The sequence below is a fragment of the Puma concolor genome, chromosome D3 (assembly GCF_028749965.1).
Source record: "Puma concolor isolate L17-30 chromosome D3, mPumCon1.1.hap2, whole genome shotgun sequence".
Classification (NCBI taxonomy): Eukaryota; Metazoa; Chordata; class Mammalia; order Carnivora; family Felidae; genus Puma; species Puma concolor.
The window spans coordinates 19740464-19759634 of record NC_141678.1 but is presented as its reverse complement, the minus strand read 5'-3'; the positions used below and the strand labels follow the sequence as shown (position 1 = coordinate 19759634).

General features: G+C 54.7%; 2 protein-coding genes across 7 annotated transcripts in view; one reads left to right on the top strand and one right to left on the bottom strand.

Moving 5' to 3' along the window:
• RSPH14 (radial spoke head 14 homolog) overlaps positions 1-825 on the bottom strand; it is an 84105-nt gene extending 83280 nt beyond the window's left edge. The window contains exon 1 of the mRNA XM_086681982.1: positions 672-825. The gene's annotated coding sequence lies outside the window, so the exon portion shown is untranslated. The remainder of the gene's footprint in view (positions 1-671) is intronic.
• RAB36 (RAB36, member RAS oncogene family) lies at positions 667-17497 on the top strand. 6 transcript variants are annotated; one of them, XM_086681984.1, is made up of 11 exons: positions 667-930; positions 1720-1802; positions 4830-4921; positions 6796-6861; positions 7291-7392; positions 9788-9852; positions 11450-11505; positions 12553-12630; positions 12958-13048; positions 14614-14711; positions 15236-17497. In XM_086681984.1, the coding sequence occupies exons 2-11, from the start codon at positions 1734-1736 to the stop codon at positions 15371-15373; spliced, it is 855 nt and encodes a 284-aa protein (XP_086538110.1). In that variant the 5' UTR covers positions 667-930; positions 1720-1733; the 3' UTR covers positions 15374-17497. The 6 variants fall into 6 exon arrangements, with proteins under 6 accessions (XP_086538110.1, XP_086538113.1, XP_086538112.1 ...); XM_086681987.1 differs by having other exon boundaries at positions 14614-14733; XM_086681986.1 differs by having other exon boundaries at positions 14614-14751.
• The last annotated feature ends 1674 nt before the right edge of the window (positions 17498-19171 follow it).

The following is a 19171-nucleotide window of genomic DNA, read 5'->3' as shown; positions in this document are numbered from 1 at the left end:
AGCCACCCAGGTGTGCCTAAAATAAAATAAATTAAAGAAGAAGAAGAAGAAGAAGAAGAAGAAGAAGAAGAAGAAGAAAAGAGAGGAAATAAGGCCAGAGCAAATTACGTGAAGCCTCTTGGACCATTGTAAAGACTTTATTACTCTGAAGACATGAGGAGGCATTGGAAGATTGCCATGATCTGATCTGTTTTAACAGGAGGATCCCTGGGGTTGCTGAACTGGGAATAGGTCAGAGGCAAGGGTGAAGGCAAGGCGACCAGCTGCAGGGAGAGAAGATGATGGCTGGGACATGGGCAATACTAGTGGAAGTGGAAGAGAGTAAGAGGATACTGGACAAATTTTCAGGGTAGAACCTACTGGATGTACCGATAAGTCAGATATGGGTTGTGAGAACAAGAAGTCAAGGGATCTTGGAGATCCCTTCATACCAATATATAAAGAAAAACAAAAAAATTAGATAACCATAAAAAATCATATTTAATATTCTGAAAATAAATATTTAAATACTTCACATAATCTCTATCCGTTCCTTTGAGCCACCACCTATCCCACGGAGGCGGGTGCGCGAGTCTCTCCACGCTCAGCCCCACCCCCAGGGCCTCGGCCCCGCCCCTGAACCCGCCCTGCCGCCCTCCCACAGCCTGCCTGCCAGTTCCGGCCCTTGTTACCAAGGTGATCGCGGGCGCCTGTGCGGTGTCCTGGAGGGTTCCGCCGTTCCCCAAGAGGCTGCGGTTGCTACGGTGACCGACTGCGCTATCTGCGTGTGGGACTCTTTCCGCTGTGAGCCCCGCCCAGACCCCGTTCCCGACGCCCTGGATTCGTCAGAAGCCGGCGGGTCTCGCGTGGTGCTCGTTGCCATGGTGATCGCTGCCCGGGGCCCAGCCTGACCAGGTCACCAAGCTTCTGGAGCCTTCGCAACCTCCGTGGGTGAGTCCGCCATACCCTTGCCCCAACCTCGTTCGCCCCTGTAGGGGCTTATCCCGGAGGCCCTATTTGGGAGGGCTCCGCGTCCCCGCCCACCTCTCACCGAGGTAACCTTAAAGCCGAGGCCTGCAGCCCCGGGGCCTCATTCCCTGAGCGCCCACCTCGGGCCAGGCCCGTGTTGGTCCTGAAGGACAGTCAGAACAGATCCGGGAGGACGATAGGCCTGGTTAAGGCCTCGGCCAAGGCCACCCTCGTGGGGAAAGGGGGAAGACAGAAGATGCAGGACTGTTGAATAGGCTTGAGGGGCCAGGCGCTGGGCATGGTGAGGGGGTACAGGGAAACGCCTGTGGGCTGAAACCTAAACACCCCCTCCCCCGCCCCCGACCCAAACCTTAATCCCTTAGAGACTAGGAGCAAGGGACCACCCCTCCCCACCCCAATTCCACTTCCTCCACCTGGGCTATGATGCACAGCTCAGCGTTTGTGCAATGCCTCACTCGCACCCCAGTGATAAGTTCAGAGAGCAACCTCTCCTCTCCTGGTTGGATACCTGGCAGAAGGAGACCCAGGTCTTCCTGACTCCCAGGCAGGACTAGGAAAGCCTGGTCCCCTCCACCCCCACCCCCAACCATACTGTCTGCAGATGGAAAGAGATGACCTCTGGCCGGTATCCCTGACTGAGAAGGAGGCCAGGATCAATGTTTAAAGCTGCTGAGAAGTTAAACATAAACTTGAGGCTGAGTCCCCAGGGTTTTGCACAGCTCCCTAACTCTCCCCTGGTTGAGTCCACAGGACATTCTGGAAGGATGAGGTCCTCCCTGACGCCTTTGGGGCCACCTGTGAGCCGGGACCGCATCATCACCAGCTTCCCTAAGGTAGAGAGTCATTAGGCCAGCCCTTTATGTGTGTTTCATGTCCAAATCCACATTTCCCCACCTGCATTCATCACTGGAAACAAAGCTCAGGAGCCTAGGAGGTCAGTCCCTCACTAACAGACCCTGGGAACTTACCAGAGTTTAGAGAAGCAGGGAGATTTGGTGTTGACTCTCCCAAAGTGGACCAGCAAGTTAAGGGTGACACCAGGAGACAGGGTGGCATGGAGGTTAAAGGCACAGACTTTGCTGTCAGACAGTCCTGGGTGTGAATCCTGACTCTGTCATTTGACTGTGTGACTGTGAGCACGTCACTCAACCTCTCAGCTGCTGATACATAAGGATAACTCCTCTCACACTGGGTGCCTGGCTCTTGGTAAATGGGAGCTCCCTTACCCACGTTGTGGGTATTTCTGCCTTTCTCATTATTACTACTGTTATCAAAATAGTATTCTAGTTTCCTGAAACCAAATCCGGGGGTATCCCTCTTTACCATTCGGCTTGGTTCCTGCTGAAAACCCACAGCTCTCTGCCATGTGTATTAAAATCCAGTATTAATTGCATCAGGGGATGCAAATCAGTACAACCCCTGTAGGGGGCAGTGAGACAGTATTTCCCACCTCTGTGCTGTCCCTGCCTTCTGATCCAGCCATTCAAGGCCAGGCATTGAAGCAATTTGTAAAACAGGTCAGACACAATGTAAATGTCCTCCAGAGGGGGCTGCTTCAACAGCAAAACGCTACTTCCTAACAGACATGAGGAAGAATGAGGCTTCCTTCCCTTCAGGAGCCGATGTGCAGTAATGGCTAAAGTCAATTAAGTAAAATGCAAGGAAGGGAACAGTGTGTAGTGTACTTCAATGGGTGGAAAAAAGGAGAGGGGAGAAAACAAATGTATGTGTTTGTACATGCCAAAAATACCTCTGGAAGGACACATGAGATGCTGCTGTCAGTGGTTGCCTCCATGTGACTTGGGACAGGCATGGAGGGAAAATTCCTCTCTGTAGAGTGACCTCTTTTCTTGAGTTCTGTGCCCAGACTGGTAAGAAGGAAGGAGCTGGCTGTAGGACTTTGGGTAATTTGGGTCTGCAACCATATCTTCTCACCTTTTCTTCCTCTACACACCCACAGAGAAAGCTGTGGTGCCTCAGATCTGTGGACAATTCCCCCAGAATTTTCCATCTCAACAGAAGCCCAGGCAATTGCTTCCCTAGAAAGCTTGACAGTGGTAACCAGGGATGATGGACACAGATGTTTCATGAGGCAAAAGGAAGGGAAGTGTGATGGGCACAAAACAGTTCAGGGACAGAGGACCCCATTTACAGAGAAGACCAACAAGGTTCAGAGAGGTAGGGAGAGCTGCCTGGCATCACACAGCTGGGTGTGGCAGAGCCAGGACTTGATATGGGTCTGACTCCAGAGCTCCAACCTTCCCCTACCCTGGGGCATCCATCGTGTTTTCACAGAGGGTAATATTCTCCCCACTCCCATCTGTGGCATTTCATCTTGTATCCCAGGGCCACACCATTTCACACCTGAGAAATTCATGGTCAGTAACTCCTGTTACTCTGTGCCTCAGTTTCCCTGTATCCAAAATCAGCCCACGCTTCCTGCCCAGTCTTCCTTATTACATTTCTTCAGTGCATCCAAAATGGTGGGATTCCTCTAATGACCACTTTGGCCAGGCTGGCCCCTGTTTTGAAGCCGACATGGAAGTCGACAAGAAAAAGCAGCCAGCTTTCTCCTAAAGTAGCTGACACTGTTCCACATGAATGTGGGCCACGGGGCTAAGCTGTTCACCTGCATTACCCCTTTGATCCTTCAACGACCATATGAAGAGGTGCTGTTATGAGTATTCCCACTTTACAGATGAGGAAACGGGCCTACTGAGATGTTGTGACTTACCCTTTTGTAAAGCTCCTTCCACTGTCCCTGCTTCCTCTGTCCCACATGGAGCTGTGGGGGCACATGGGCCAGGGAAGAGCCCATCTCAGTGCCTGGGAACGCAGAAGAAATACTAGGGCTAAGGGAGGAGGTGGAACTCTTGCCATAGGGGAGCTGTGGGTCCAAGCAGTGCCCCTCTGAAGGACACAGAGGGCGGCCCAGGGGACTACTGCCATATCATGGCAGAGAACACCAACAGCTTCCAACGATGCCCTTCTCCCCGTGTCCTTACCACGCTCCATCCTTAGCCTCCGCCAATCTGAGAGTAAAACATAACAGTCACCTTCAGCTTGTTTAATATCGTCTTTTCCAATTATAAAACAAAAGTGCACTCAACATGTGTCATGACCTCTTAATAGCTGTGAACATTTGCTGAGCGCTTAATATGTGCCAGGCTGGGTCTGCCCTGATGGCTTTACAACATTATTTCATTCTATGCCTCCAGGCTTCTGAGGTCTTAACAGATGGGGAAATTAAAGTTCAGAGACATTAGACAGCTGTCTGGGATCACACAGCAGCTAAGAGTGGACACAGGTCCTCCTCTTCCTGTTTAAGAGAGATCGTACTCTTAAACCATAGCCCAGTTTTGCCTTCCAAGAAATGTGGAAGATGAAAAGAGCCCTCCAGGACATTTCCCATGTGCACATATGCATATTTTTAAAGAAAAATGGCACCCAAGATCTGTAGAAAGTATGGAAGGACCTTGGAGGCTAAAAGGGCCCTCATAGCCCACCCCTCATCTCACCCTGAGGGGCCCTGAGAGGACAGAGATCTGCCAAATGCCCACAGCAAAGGCACAGCTGCCCCAGGCTAGACCCAGCTCTCCAAGTCACCACCCGGGTCCTTTGGTCTGGCCTGGCCTCTGCTGTTGCTCCTCAGGACTCACAAGACCCTGGAGCCTCAGGGCCACTGATGGGATAGAAGACAGATGTGACAGAGGGATCAGAGAAAGCTAATGAAGCTGGAGCTATGAGGCTGGGGCAGGAGAGAATGCTGGGAAACAAGTCACCACCTCGCTGCCCTGCTTGGTGATGGAGCCGTGGCTTCACAGGGTACAGTGCCCACCTGTTTGTCTGTCTTTCTCCAGTGGTACACCCCTGACGCCTGCCTGCAGCTCAAGGAGCACTTTCACGGGCAGGTCAGCAGCACCTGCCAGAGCAGGAACACGGGGACTGTCGGGTGAGTGACCCCACATGCCAGGGGGTGCAGGATGTGTGAGGAGGTGGCAAGAAGGAATGAATGCATGGATAAATGTATGAACGAACAAATGAAACACAGAGATGACACCTGTGCAGCCCAGTACAGGCCTGGAGCTGATGGGGATTTTGATCTGGCTTTGCTTGACCCACCTCTGCCATAGAGAACAGCTTTCCCTTTTCTCAGTAAGTTGCGCCATGACTTTTCAGCCTGAGGTCTCTCTCCATGTATGTCTGCTTGCTCTGTCTGGAATGTCTTTCCTACTCTTTCAGCTCACAGTCTAGTGTCAGGGGAGTCCCCCATCACCCCTGCTCCCCAGCCTGGGCTGGGTGGGGTGCCCCGCCTGTGTGCTTCTGGGTCCCAAGGACTTAGCTCACAGAATTCCGAGTTTGTCTATCTGGATTCCTCACGAGACCTAGCCTGTGAGGGCATGGGCCATGTCTGTCCTGTTCCCTCCTCGGCAGCACCTGGTACCACCTCATTCCTGTAGCGCCTGGCACCGCCTCATTCCTGCCTTGGCAGCAGCCAGCTCTGCCAGCACAGGGAGTTAGCAGTTACTCTTCTTGACACACAGGGACCAGGGCCTGCTTCTGCCTCTCCTCCTGAGGAGCTCACAGTCTGCTCAGGCAGTCCGCTGAGCTCACAGGTGTCGCACGGTGTAGTGAGGTGGCAGCGGACACCCAGCACTGAGGTTCCCAAGGTGGCACAAGGTGAGGCTTCACTCAGGTCAGAATAGCCAAAGCAGCCATGGTCATGGGCTGAGAGCATTGGCCACCAGTTAGGACGTACTGGTTCCTTATAAGGTGCTTCACGCAGATGACCTCTCTGACCCTTAACAACAGCTCTGGGACGTGCAGAAACTGAGGCACGGTGGGTACCCCCACAGTACCTCAGCAGTACCTTTACTCCTTCATCTGGGAAGTGGAGTCAGGGCCGCCCTGCTCCAGAACTAGAAGCCAGCTGGGAGCAGAGAAGACACAGCCGCTGCACTCTCGGACATGACCAGGGGAGCTGCACCGGGTCACCAGGTGACACAAGTGCCTTCTCGCAGTCTGCCGGCAGAGGGAGTGCCTGGTCAGATGTTTGCCCATTGAGCTCCTGTGGCTCGAGCTGCAGAAACTTAAAGTATCACCAGGAGTCCCAGGCATGCTGCCGCAGGGAGTGCAGGACACGCACAGGGTGAGGCTGTGGCTGTTCTCAGTGAGCAGGGTCCCTGGGGAGCCCAAGAACTTCAGAGCCGGTTGGCCTCAAGCCACAGCCTGGTGCCGTGTCCTGGTCTGACTCCTGTCCACTCCTCACCTCTTGGGGCCTGCCTGGACCTTGCAGATACCTCCAAGGCAGTTGGTGGCCATGGTGTCCTGGTCAGGGAGCACCTGCTTGCAAAGAGCAAGAGCCCATGCAGCCCCAGGGGTGGGTATGAGCATGCAGGGGCTCTCTTCCCCCATGCCTTTATTCCCTGCACATGGGTGTTATGTCTGCATCAGTGGCTCCCGGTTCCTTACTGCACCCCCAGCTTGTAAATCACACCACCTAGGACTCCTCCCTCCACCCCGTCAGCCCAAGACTCAGCCTCTCATCATGCCCAATTCTTATCCTCATGACAGAGCCTCGCCCAGTGGCACAAGGGTATGGCCCCAGAAACGGCAGAGTCCCCAGAACAAATGCAGGCCCTCCTGCCCTCCCCTTTGAATACCAGGGATGGGGCTAGACATCCCAGAGTGTCTCAGCAGGTGGCCTGTCCCCTGTCAAGGATTGAGGGGTGGTTCATGAGTGGGGAGCTCAGGGAAGGAAGGGCCCATATGTGTGAAGATGCTCTGTGGCCAAGCTTGAGAGCAACACACCCATATCCCTCACAGGCTCAGACTCTCCAAGGTGGTTGTCGTTGGCGATCTCTACGTGGGCAAGACCAGCCTCATCCACAGGTATGCCTGCCGCCACACCTCCCAGCACCGGTTGTCACACTTTTGCCTGGGAGGCCCATATAACTTTGTCGTAGTCAAAACTGCTTGGCTGATGGGAACCATGTCTCCAGAGGGGGTACAGGGAACCAGGGAGTGGCAGGTCAGGAGGAGGAGGGCGCAGCATCCCAGGAGCCTGGCATTCATGACACCATACCCTGGGACCAGGGGCTCATACCTCATTGGCCCTGACCTGCAGTGTTTGCCTTCCAGGCTGCTGCTCCACCCCCACAAAGCTCTTGTTGGCAGCTCCATCCATCTAGGGTCTATCCCTGTGGACCATCATCTCCTTATATTCCCTACAGGGTGAATTTTTCGTTGCCTGCAGACTTTGGCTGTTGTGAGCAAAGCTTCCACACACAGCCTCTCTGATGACTCCCTCAACTCCCGCAGGTTTTGCAAGAATGTTTTTGACCGTGACTACAAGGCCACCATTGGGGTAGACTTTGAAATCGAGCGCTTTGAGATTGCTGGGATTCCCTATAGCCTCCAAATGTAAGTCGCCATCATGTCACAGCATTTCCTGTGTGGCTCATGGGTGGGCTTTGCGGAGGAGACCCTTGGGGAAAGCCTTGGTAAGCTCCTTGTTGACTGTGCCCTGTGGTGCCCAGTGAGGACCTGTCTGGACAAACAGGAACAGTTATGTGAAACTGGACTTCTCCAGTTCCCCGAGGCCCTGTATACTCCCTCAGTCCCCATGGGTGTCTCACATTGGTCATCAGACCTGGGAAAGGCCTCACAGACCAATGAGCCTACTCACCCTCATTCTCTCTTAATGCCCACCCCTCAGGTTCTGGCTCCGGGTCCAGGTCTGCCTGGCCCCTGGTGATCCCAGTCACCTCAGGCCTGTGAGCATCTGTTCTCATCTGGAAAATGGAGCCAAAAGGCACCTAGTCCATGTGCCTTCCTCAGGCCTGATGTACCACCCCCCACCCCCACCCCCTGCCCTCGCTCTGCTCCATCTCCCTCTGTCTGTCTGCTTCCCTGCCAGACCCCATGTCTCTGCCTCTCAGTGACCCACTGGCTTCAGCCTCTCCCTCCAGTTTCCGTCAGAACAGCCCAGAGTCTTTTCCCCAGCCTCACACTTTCCCACTAGAGCTCTGGACCTTACCTTCCTTCTCCTCTGTCACCTGGAGGATACTGCAGGCCTCTCTGTGTCACCAGCCCTACCCTCTCCTGTGTGGCTTCCTCCCCGCTTCCAGGCTGCCCTGCATGGCACATTCTATGCTCTCTGCCCAGCTGCTCCTATACCTCCTCTTGCCTACTGCCTCTGTCCTGGTCCCCTTCTCTTTTCTCTCTCCCTGGGGTTCACCCCTGCTCCTCTGGTTTCATTTCTCCATCCTCTATGCCCTGCTTGGGCTTAGCCGGGGAATCTATGGTCATCAAGATGGAGGTCACCCTCTCATAGACCTCAGCTCCTAACTCTGTCATGATAATGTCTGCTTCCCTGAGGACAGCCCCAGTGCATCCCTAGTGATACAGGTGGCACTGCTGAATCTTGCACAAGGGAGAGTACAGGGCCAGACCAGAGCAGAAGAGGCTGTGAAAATGCAGGGCTGTGGGATCAAGGGGCTCTGGAGCCAGGAGAGCTGAGGAGCACAGAGCTGATGGGGCAGCCTAGGTGGAGCCGTGCAGAGAATGGCCTGTGCTGGGCTCCCCGTTGTGGCCACTGGCCACATCTAACTAGAACAGATACTGTCCTGGCTTGGCTTCTTATTGTCCTACATTGAAGCCACTGCTAGCTATCCATCTGGCCCCACCTCCAGGCCACCCTCCAGCTTCCCATCCAGAGTCATCTTCAGAAATGAAAGACAATATGAATGAATTAATGAAAGAATAGAGTCAAAATGTTCTGCGTCATGCTGAATCACATGAAAACATTTCAGACTTTTGAGGTCTTATTCATGGCTTGTCTACTTTTCCATTTGCTGAAGAGTTAAATTCTGATCTATTTATTTTTTTTAACATTTATTTATTTTTGAGAGACAGAGTGAGACAGAGCATGAGCAGGAGAGGGGCAGACAGGGACACACACATACAGAATCCGAAGCAGGCTTCAGGCTCTGAGCTGTCAGCACAGGGCTTGAACCCATGGACTGTGAGATCATGACCCGAGCCGAAGTCGGATGCTCAACCGACTGAGCCACCCAGGCACCCCAATCTATTATTTTTAAAAGGGAATGGATTTTCAGGTTTAGGCTTGCATATTGATTACCTGTCTGGTTCTAAACCAGAGCAAGTAGATCTCAGCATGGGTGTCCCCCTCTCCTATAGTGTGCTCATGGCAGACATCATTAATCGATTGTTGCATTCTTTTCCATAAAGTCAGGGCTGTGCCCCTCCAGAGAGCCAGAGCTCAGAGTCACCCAGGAGATGCAAACCATGTCCCTGTTATATACTCCCACCCCTCCAACCCAGAAACCTGAGCATACCCTCTGCTGCAGTACAGAATGTTGAAGCCATGGCCCAGCCACACATGAGCAAGGGCAGATCCATAGCTGGCAGCCTAGCCTGGAGCCCCATTCCCATTCACAGGGCCTCCCCTGCAGGTGGATTTCCACAACTTCAGAGCAAGCATATCAGGGAACATACTCTCTTTTTTAATGGCATCGTCCAAAGGGACTAAGCTACAACTCCATTTATCCAGGCAGTAGAACTACTTGGGCCATGCCCCTCCTCCATTGGCATGGTGAATCCAGCCAGGAAGCTCCCCCATGGGGCACCTTAGGAAGAGATCATGAGGAATTGGTGGGCGGGGACTACTGGCTGGTAGCTGGGACGGGCCCTCAGGCCTGCCCACCCACAGCCCCACTAGCCTGCTGGCTCAGACCACTGCAGTTGCTTAATCTGCCACCTCTCTGTTTCCCTTTCTGTCTCTGCCACCACACAGCTGGGACACAGCAGGGCAGGAGAAGTTCAAGTGCATTGCATCTGCCTACTACCGGGGTGCCCAGGGTGAGCATCTGGGTGATGGCAATGGTGGGGCCCTCAACCACGTACAGCAGGAGGCTCCCACTGGGCTTATAACAAGAAGTCCAGGTCCTCCACGCAGACACCAAATCTGTCCTCCGAGAACCACTGAGAAAATTCCTGGTCAGTCCTCTGGGATGAAGAAACTGTCTTCCAGCCAGCCCGGCCTGTGGTTGGCCTCCGCAGTCACATCCTTCAGGGACCCTGTGCTGGTGGCTGCTCCCTGTGAGTCTCAGCCAGTTTCAGCTCAGAAGGATGCTCAGAGAGGGAGATGCATGTCTAGAAACCCCCTAAAAAGAAAAGAGCATAGTCGACTCCTGGAGGAGGTGCAGGGAGGCTAGGCTGGAGGGGAGGAGTGGCAGGGCCACAGGAGGACTGCACCTGTGGATGGGGGGCAGTGGGGGTGGCCCGGGCACTGGGCAGGCCTCCCAGGCAGTAGGCAGCAGCATAAGCTCCCCACTCCAACCCCAGCTTCCCAGGAAAAGGGGTTTCAATGGGAGACATGAGAACCGCTCACAGGCTCCAGAACCAGGCTCAAGTTTTGAGGCACAATTATGTCTACTCAGTACTAGTGTAAAGAAATTACAAGTTTCCATTTGAGATTTGAGAAAAGCAGAAACAGGAAACAAACCATGAGCACTTTGGCTGTGGGTTGGAGTTCCTGCACTGGCACGTCTTCTCAGGGGCATGACACACCCTGAGGATGAGGTGTGAGGCACCGGGACACCTCTGGGAACTGCACCCTGGCCCACCACCATCAAGGTCCTCAGTATCCTCCTTCATTTCCATTCTTTTCTGCCTCAGGCGGCCTCCTACAACCTTCAGCCAAGGTGCAGAGGAAGGTTCTGCCCAGCCCCGCTCACTTCCCCAGGGCCACTCTGGAATGTCCTCCACATGGGGCTTCCCTCAGGACTCCCAACGGGCTCCTGGACACCCTGGACAAAACGGGTCCAGGGCGGAGCCATTGAGGAGAGGCACCTGGGGGCAGCGGCTGCATCTCCCAATTTTCTGTCTACCTTGCTCCTCAGAAATTGTTTTCCTAAAGCTGGTGTTGCTAATTATCCTCATAGCCATAGCTGCCATTGGTCAAAATCCCTGCATCAGGCCCTAGATCAAGAGCTTGTAAAATAGCTGTTCTTGTTTAATCCTCACGGCAACCCTGATAGCCTGAGATATCATTCTCACCGCTTCACAGATGGGGAAACTGAGGCTCTCAGCTGTTAAAACCCTCATCTGAGCTCCCTCAGCTGTAAGTGGCAGAAGAGAATTTTGAACACAGGAGCCCATGAGCTCATCTTGCCTCCCTGGATAACCCCTGGGGCTGGACCTCTGGATATGGGTTGGAAAGGGTGGTGGGTAGGTAGGTCCCAAGGGGCCGCTAGGAAGTGTCTCCTCCTCAGCCCCCATAGTGGAGACCAGAGCCGACTGCCTGGGGGACCACTCTGGCAGTTGTGTGGGAGCGAGGCTCCTCTCTGGGTTTCTCCTGGGGAGCAGGGAGCTGCATGAGGGGAGCCCTTCCTGGTCACACCATGTTGGCCTCACCTGTTGCTGACCTGCTCTTGGCTTCTCCCTGTGTGTACAGTGATCATCACAGCCTTTGACCTCACTGATGTGCAGACTCTGGAGCACACCAGGCAAGTCTGGGACTCTGTGGCCCCTGTGGTCCTCTTGGGTTTGGGAACACCCACGAGCTGGGCCCCCATTGGTGGGTGCACATGACCAGGCTCACTTGTCAGAACTGACTGCCTACAGGCCACTTACTGTCCAATTTGCCAAATTATCCTTTAAAATTTGCATCCATCTGCTGAAGGCAGGGCCAGTTCAGGATACACGGGCAGCCCAGTCATACTGGGGCCAGCACTCACAAGGTCCTGCCTTTGCTTTTCTTTTTTTTTTTTTTTAATGCTTATTTATTTTGTGTGCATGGAGGAAGGGCAGAGAGAGAGGGAGACAGAGTTTCTGGAGGGGGCTCTGCACTGACAGCAGGGAGCCTGATGCGGGCTCGAACTCACAAACCATGAAAGCATGACCTGAGCTGAAGTCGGACGTTTAATTGACTGAGCCCCACCAGGCGCCCTGAGCCTGCATTTGCTTTAATGCTCTGCTGTCACCATCTTGAAAGCTTTAATAATTGCTGGAGGAGGGGCCTCACATTTTCACTTTGCCCTGGGTCCTACAAATGATGTATATCCAGTCCTGTCTGAAGGGATAGTATTTGCTGTCTTGGGTAGAGATCAGTCAGGAGACCCGGTAACATGACCAATTCTGGGAGGCCATCTGCTTCTGCTGGGAATTGGGAATTGACCAAAGTCCTTTCACCTCACTTGGGCTTGGGGCATTCATATCCAGCTTCTCCCAAACCCCGTGAGGGAGGCTGGGGTGATTGTTAAGTTGATGAAAGGACAGCACTCATCCAAGCTGACACAGGGTGAGGGCGCTGCCAGGGTCTTCACCTCCCCTGACAAGTGCTTTTGCATCCCCACCCACCTTCAGTCCAGCTGGTGGCAGGACCAGTGCCCCACTCAGCCAGCTGGGTCTAGGTGCCCTCCCTGCAGCTGGAGGCTCAATGCTCCCAGCTCTGGGGTGGACCCAGGTCTGCACCCTCCATTCCCTGGTCTTCTTCAGACGTCTCTAGGGAGACAGATGCCCTCCTCAGCCTGTCTTCCTTCTGTGCATTCCAGGCAGTGGCTGGAGGATGCACTAAGGGAGAACGAGCCAGGCTCCTGCTTTGTGTTCCTCGTGGGAACCAAGAAGGACCTTCTGGTGAGCACGCCAGAGCTAGAGGCTTGGGATTGCGCCCGGGAAAATGCATCCACTTTCAGCCTAAGCTTGAAGAATGGAGGGTGGTGCTGACATGCCTAGATGGGGATTTGGAGGCCAGGAACTGAAAGTTAGGGGCACCTGAGTTCCCTGTTCCTGTTTTGTCTTGTCTGAGGGATCACTGGGGTCTCACCCCTGGGGATGTGTACCCCCACCCGTGCACTGAGGCTGCCCATCCCAGGGTGACATGGGGAGGGAGGAGGCCCAGTAGGAAGTGCCTCCCCACAGGGAGGGCCTGGAAAGCTGGGTCAGGAGGGCTGCTTCTCCCAGTCAGGGGCTGCATGTGAGCAGGCAGAAGTGGAGGCTGTGCGCCTGGCCAGCGAGATGCGGGCGGAGTACTGGTCGGTGTCAGCTAAGACAGGTGAGTTGCCACAGTGCGTGCAGAGCTTCCTTCTGTGTCTCTATGGAATGCTTGAGTCACAGCCAGCTGTGCTGGTGACGATACAGGGCCTTCCATTGCTTGAGAGGAGTCTCCCATCCCTAAAGGCAGACTAGGAGCCCTCCCCCATGGGCAACAGGAATAGCGACACCTGGCCCTATGCTTGTGTTCTGTAATGCAACCCCCTCCCTCCTTGAGTCAGATCCATTTTATCCCTGTGGGTCATGTCCAGGGTCATAGGGAGGAAGTAACAGGGCTGGGATTGGAATATAGCCCTCACCTGTAACCACTGTACCATTCTGCCCACCCCCCACCTGAAGTAGCCGGGTAAGAGGTACCTCCTGGCACATAGAAGGGTCCAGTAACTGGGGGCTCCCACCCCTTCCCCGGGTGTCATCGTGAAAGACACTGCAACATTGCTCATGGCCCCCTGGCCCTCATCCACATCCCACCCATCTGTCCTCTAGCCACACTGGGCCCCAGCCACAGTGAGCCCTCGGTCCCTGTGTCACCTTCACCCATGAGCCACTGTTTACTTCAGCCCTGGCAAGATGCCTAACATCTCTCAGCCTCAGTGTCCTCATCTGAGAAATGGGTGATGCTTTCTATCTCATCTTGTTTTTACTGTAAAAACATGTTGTCTTAAATTATAAAAGCCATGTGTATTCATGATGGAAAAGTTAGAAAATGCAGAGAAGCAAAGGACACACTTTAAAAACACAGGTCGTTGCCAGTGATGAAATGAAATAACATGCAGTTATTGCATGACTCATAGAAGGCCCCAGCAGCTCTGGGGACTCAGGCATTATGCCTTGTAGTCCTTGCCCTGGGTGAGGGGCTGCGGTAAACATCTGGCCAGGGACTTGGTGAGGTAATGGTGGGATAGGCACCACGGGTGGAAGCACAACTTCCAGCCTGACACAGATAAGAGTGTGGCAATGGCCATGCCCAGTTCCCTCTGCCCCTTCCTGACACCATCCACCGTGCCTATGAGAACCCACCCTCTTAGAGTAACAGCACATTCATTGAGAATTCTCCTATGGGCCAAGCAGGATTGCCCTGAGCAGTTGTATAGGTTGTTAGCTGCACAAGGGTCATGTGCATGTCAGGAGTTGGAATCTAGCCCTGTGCTCAGGTGGGTGGCCTCCTCCACCTGGAGGAGGATGCACAAAGGCTCCGTGTGGAAGTTGACAGAACATTAATCTTCACAACTGCTCACTGGACAGGTGCTCAAAAGTGACAAGAGAGCAGACACCCTCTGATCTCCACACATCCCAGTGCCTGGCCCACAGGAGATGTTCAGTGGCGAATAATTGGAAGAGTAGATGCTGGGAAACCAAGCCTCAGATTTGAGGGAGCTGCCAGGGCAGGGGGCCCCAGAGCCCCCTGAGGTGGGAGGCCGGGCCAGCCCACCCCATCCCTTGCACTGTGCCGCCTCAGGAAGCCCCACAGGCGGGCCACCCTGGCTCCCGCACCTGCTGGCTCACAAATTCGTTTGTGGGTGAGGGGAGAGGCGACAGGGTCAGGGCTGTCTCTTGGGCCCACAGGGGAGAATGTGAAGGCGTTCTTCAGCCGTGTAGCTGCCCTGGCATTCGAGCAGTCAGTTCTGCAGGACTTGGAGAGGAGGAGCAGTGCCCAGCTCCAGGTCGGCGACGGAGACCTCATCCGTGCGTACAGACAGCAGGGTGGGGACTGGGGAGCAGGCTTGCAGCCTAAAATCTATGTCCACCATCCCCCTGTCCCAAGAGCCCATTCCCTTAACTCGTTCCCCTGTGCTGTCCTCTCTGGGCTATCCTTTTTGCCATTACTCGGACCTCAGGCCCACAGCCTCCCTGACCCTGCCTGCCAGCTGAGACTCCCTCCCTGGCTCTCCTTGCCCTTCTAGCAGCTTCCTCATGAGCCAGGCTGGGCATCACTGGCTGCATGGATGTGTCCGGGCTTTGGCTCTTCTAGTCTGTGTCTCTGCCCGTGCTGTTCCGCCACCTAGAATACATCCTAGGCCTCTCAGCCTGTGCCAGGTAATCAGGGCCTTGATTGAGAGACCCAGGAGGTCAAGCTCAGCTGGGACCAGTGGAGTCACCAGAGGGTACCAGCGGCAGGGGAGGGAGGCTGCCCAGTGTCAGCTACAGGTGCTTAGTTGAGGCCATGTGACTTTTTCCAACCTTACAGGAATGGAGGAGAGTCCACCCGAGACCCAGGAGAGCAAGACATCCTCCAGCCTGGGTTGCTGTTAGCTGGGGCCTGCATCCAAAGCCTCTACTCCCTGCACATGCATGGACAGTGCCTTCCATGACCGTGGAGGGGTGATAGGAAGCCATCCGTGTCTGCCCACGCACCATGCTGAGCCCCAGAGCTCAGCCACTTGTCGTTAGCAGGTCAGGAGCCAGGAAAGACCTGCTCTGGCTGCCCAGGAGCCTCTCACTGCCCAGCTGTGGGTATACTGTGGTGATCATCTGGAAGGCCAGTCCCTCCTATAGATTCACCTGGCCTTGAGAGGCCTCAGGACTACAGATATGAGACACTTGTGCCCCACTATCTCTTACCCTCGGCACACATCAGCTGCCCATGTAGGCACTCTCCCAGCTTTCCTGGGTTGGCCTCAGAATCCTTCTCATCTAAGTGGTCCAGGCAAGCAGGACTTGTCAAAGTCAGCATATGAGGGAAAATCCACCTGTCATCCCTGCTTGGGACTTTTCTGTTCTCAACAGGACTTGAAGTTCTGGGCCTCGGAGCCCCAGCCTTCATCGTCCACTGTCCCTCTGCCACAGACTTATGGGATCCCTCAGCAGCCTTGCCCCTCTGGAGGAGGATGGACAAGATGGTCTCTCAGGCCCCGTTTGGCCAAGGGGTCATCTTTGGCTCGCCTCTGATCCCTGGGATCCTGTCCTATTGGTCAGTGGGTGAGAATGTGCAGAATAGGCTATTCGTGCCCCTCTGGCCCACCTGGACAATGAGTTTCCCTAGCTGTGCTATGGGAAGAAGGCTTCCCAGCTGCCCCTGAGGTAAATTCCTACTACATCCAATGTGCATGGCACTGCCCTGCTGTTACCAGCAATGGTTACCCAGACACTGCTGAGCTGGTGTCCACGGTTGCCCTGCCATCCCTCTCTCCCTCCGGCCTACACAGGAAGGGCCTGGAAAACAAGAAAATGCTGGGTGTGTGCCTCTCAGGACCTTTGTGGTGGCATCCACGTATCTTTTGAGGATATCAGAGGCCCTCCAGAGTCTAGCAAGCTCCTCACCTACACCACCCTGTCCTGCACATCCAGAACCAGAAGGAACAACCCAGGCACCCCTTCCCCAGCTCCTTCCCAGAGTGCCCGCTCTCTCTATACCCTCATCTTACTCTTCTGTGGGAGCTATTGACTACCCCCACCCACCCCACACTCCGCGGCCCTGGGTGGGTGCCTGCTCATCCCTGCCCACCCCATGCCACAAGCAGGTGGGCACATCTGGGCACTTCCCACCTGCTTCTCAGGTGAGCATTTTGCAAACAGCTGTTCTGGTCAGTGCCCTGAACAGTACCCCATACAGTGCCTGGCACACTGCAAGTGCCCAGTGGCGTTCATCGGCTGATAGCGACTGCCAAATGCTGGTTGGGGAAGAACGTGGCATCTTTTTTCTGTTCATTCTCCCTTCACATTTTAGCTGTCTTTTTTTTATAGCTATAAAATACTTCTTTATATAAATCACACAAAGGAATTATGTACACACTTGTGATAAGCCAAAACAAGACACTACAAAGCTTTGTATATAGACTGAAAGTCCCCCTCCTGTCCCTGGAAGTAAGCATTGTTAATAGCGGTGGGAATCCTCCCAGACTATTCCTGGGCAGCACAACCATGGTTGTGGGCTTGTTTGTTTAACCAGAATGAGCTTCCACCACACATGCTGCCTGGCAGCCTGCATTCTTGTCAACCTGCAGGAGCCCTCTCCACACACCGAACCTACTTGTTCTTTAGCAGCTGCCGTTTTCCTTCCCGTGATGGACCAGAGTCCCAAGTGCCCTGCCCCCTGAGGGAGACATTTGGTTTGTGTCCATGTTTTAGCTTTTACCGAAGGTGCTTCAGTGACCATCTTATAGATGTAGCTTCGCACACTCAGGATTCCCAAAGAGGACTTGCTGGCCCTTCTGTGGCGTGGATCCCCAGCTTGGTCCACTAGACACAATCTTGGGGGGCAGGCAGGTCACATTAGGACCAGGGCTGTGACACACAACAGAAAGTGTCCCGGGATGGAGGAGCCTGGTCACAGTGGGCTGGCACTCTCCAATGGCTGCCTCCCCTCACCCCTTCAGGCCCCAGGGTTGGGGGGGGGGGGGCGGCGACAATAATGGTGTCCTGTTGCTAGCTCCTGAGCTAGAACCAACCACAGTATGTTGTGTGTGCCCACTCTCTGTAAGTGGCCCTTTATTAAACTTTCCCCATGCTGTCCACTGTGTGCTCGGTTTCCCACCAGTTGATTCAGAGTCTCCTCTGTCAGATTCACTTGACAAGCTGACAAAGACATTCTCTTCAAACACCTCAAGACTTGGCTGTAATTTCTGGGGCAGAAACAGGACCATACACAAGTGGTTCAGAAATGGCTTGTCCCTCAGCCCCGTTTCCCTGCCAAGCAGCCTCAGCTTTGGGATGCTGTGTCCCTTACATGGGTCCCCCAGTCAGGTGGTCCCAGTGCCCTGTTGCCCAGGGTTGTGACCCCTAAAAGGGGTTTATTTGCATGTCCTCAACTGCACCCAGCCCTCCTCAGGGTCCCCAGCAGAGCCAGGAAATGAGCTAACCAATCCCTTCCTCTGTCACCCCCTGCTCCCTGAGTCTCCACAGTTTGGGTCAGCCTTCCCCCAGCCCTGCAGCCATGTGACGTGACAAAGCCTCCCCAGTGATTCAGAGTGGGGCACTTGCTCCCAACCTCCCTAATCTTGTGTCCTGGGCACCTGCTGGCCTCTCTCTTGCCCTAGCCCTGCTTTGGGCCACTAGAGTGGGTGGGGGGAGACTGAAGATCCATTCAACTCTCACTTCATCTGAGGGGTGAGATGGGAGCCACCCCCAAATGAACCTCACTCTCCAGAGAGACCCAGGGCATCCTAAGCAGGGAGAGCTCAGGTTACCTAAGATCTAGGTAACTGGGACACAGACATGGACAGAGGGTCACTTACGTTCATACATTCGCACGGATGAGAATTAACATACCTGGGAAAGGACCAGGTTCACAAGGAGTTCAGAGCCTGCAGGGGGGACACGGCGACCAAGGAGGCCCAGGGCAGGGACCGAGAGAAGGCATGAGGTGGGGGGAGCTTTCAGAAGAAGCAGCATGCAGCTTAGGGAGGACCCTCCTCTTCTAGGGGAGAAAGGGCTCCTGAAGACTGGGGGGGGGGGGGGGGGACCTGGGTACACCATTGCCCAAGAAGCCCAGGACTTAAGGCGCTGCCCTGATATGAGACCCCCTCCCAGCAGCTCCTGGGCTCCTCTGCCATCTGCTGTGGCTCCCAATGTCACCTCCCATATGTCGGGCCTTCCCCTGAGGGAAGTTGATCGGCAGACGGGAAATGTGGCTGTCACACCGCCTCCGCCTCTTTCCAGGCAGCCCAGATCCTTCCTGGCCTCCACCCCCACATCCAGACGCCTCCCCAGCATTCAGGACCACCAGCCAGCCACCTGTCTGAGCCTGCACCCCAGCCTGCTGTCTACAGGCCCTTCGCTCTGCTTACTCCCTACTCTGTTCAGGAACACATGGTGGGTGGTCTGGGAAACAAAGCAGCCCCAGGGCTCCCTTGTGCCCCACAGGTGGGTGGCACCCCCTGGCCTGAGGGTGCTCTGGGCCTCCGACCACTGGTAGCCACAGCCTAGATCATCTCACAGGCCATGCTTTCAGGAACAAGCTCATCTTGTCTCTGTGAAAGCTGGAAATGACAGCCAGGATACCCCCCTGGGACTCCCTAGCTGTAGGGGCCTCATCAATAATTGATTCTGCAGAAAGCAGGTGGAGTTAAGTTGAGGGGGGCCTGGGAGGGAAGGCCCACACACTCACTCATTGGGAAACCTTGGCCAGGGAAGTCCCACAGAGGTCGCTGCTCCCCACTCTGGGCCTGGGGCTGGTGGTCTGGAG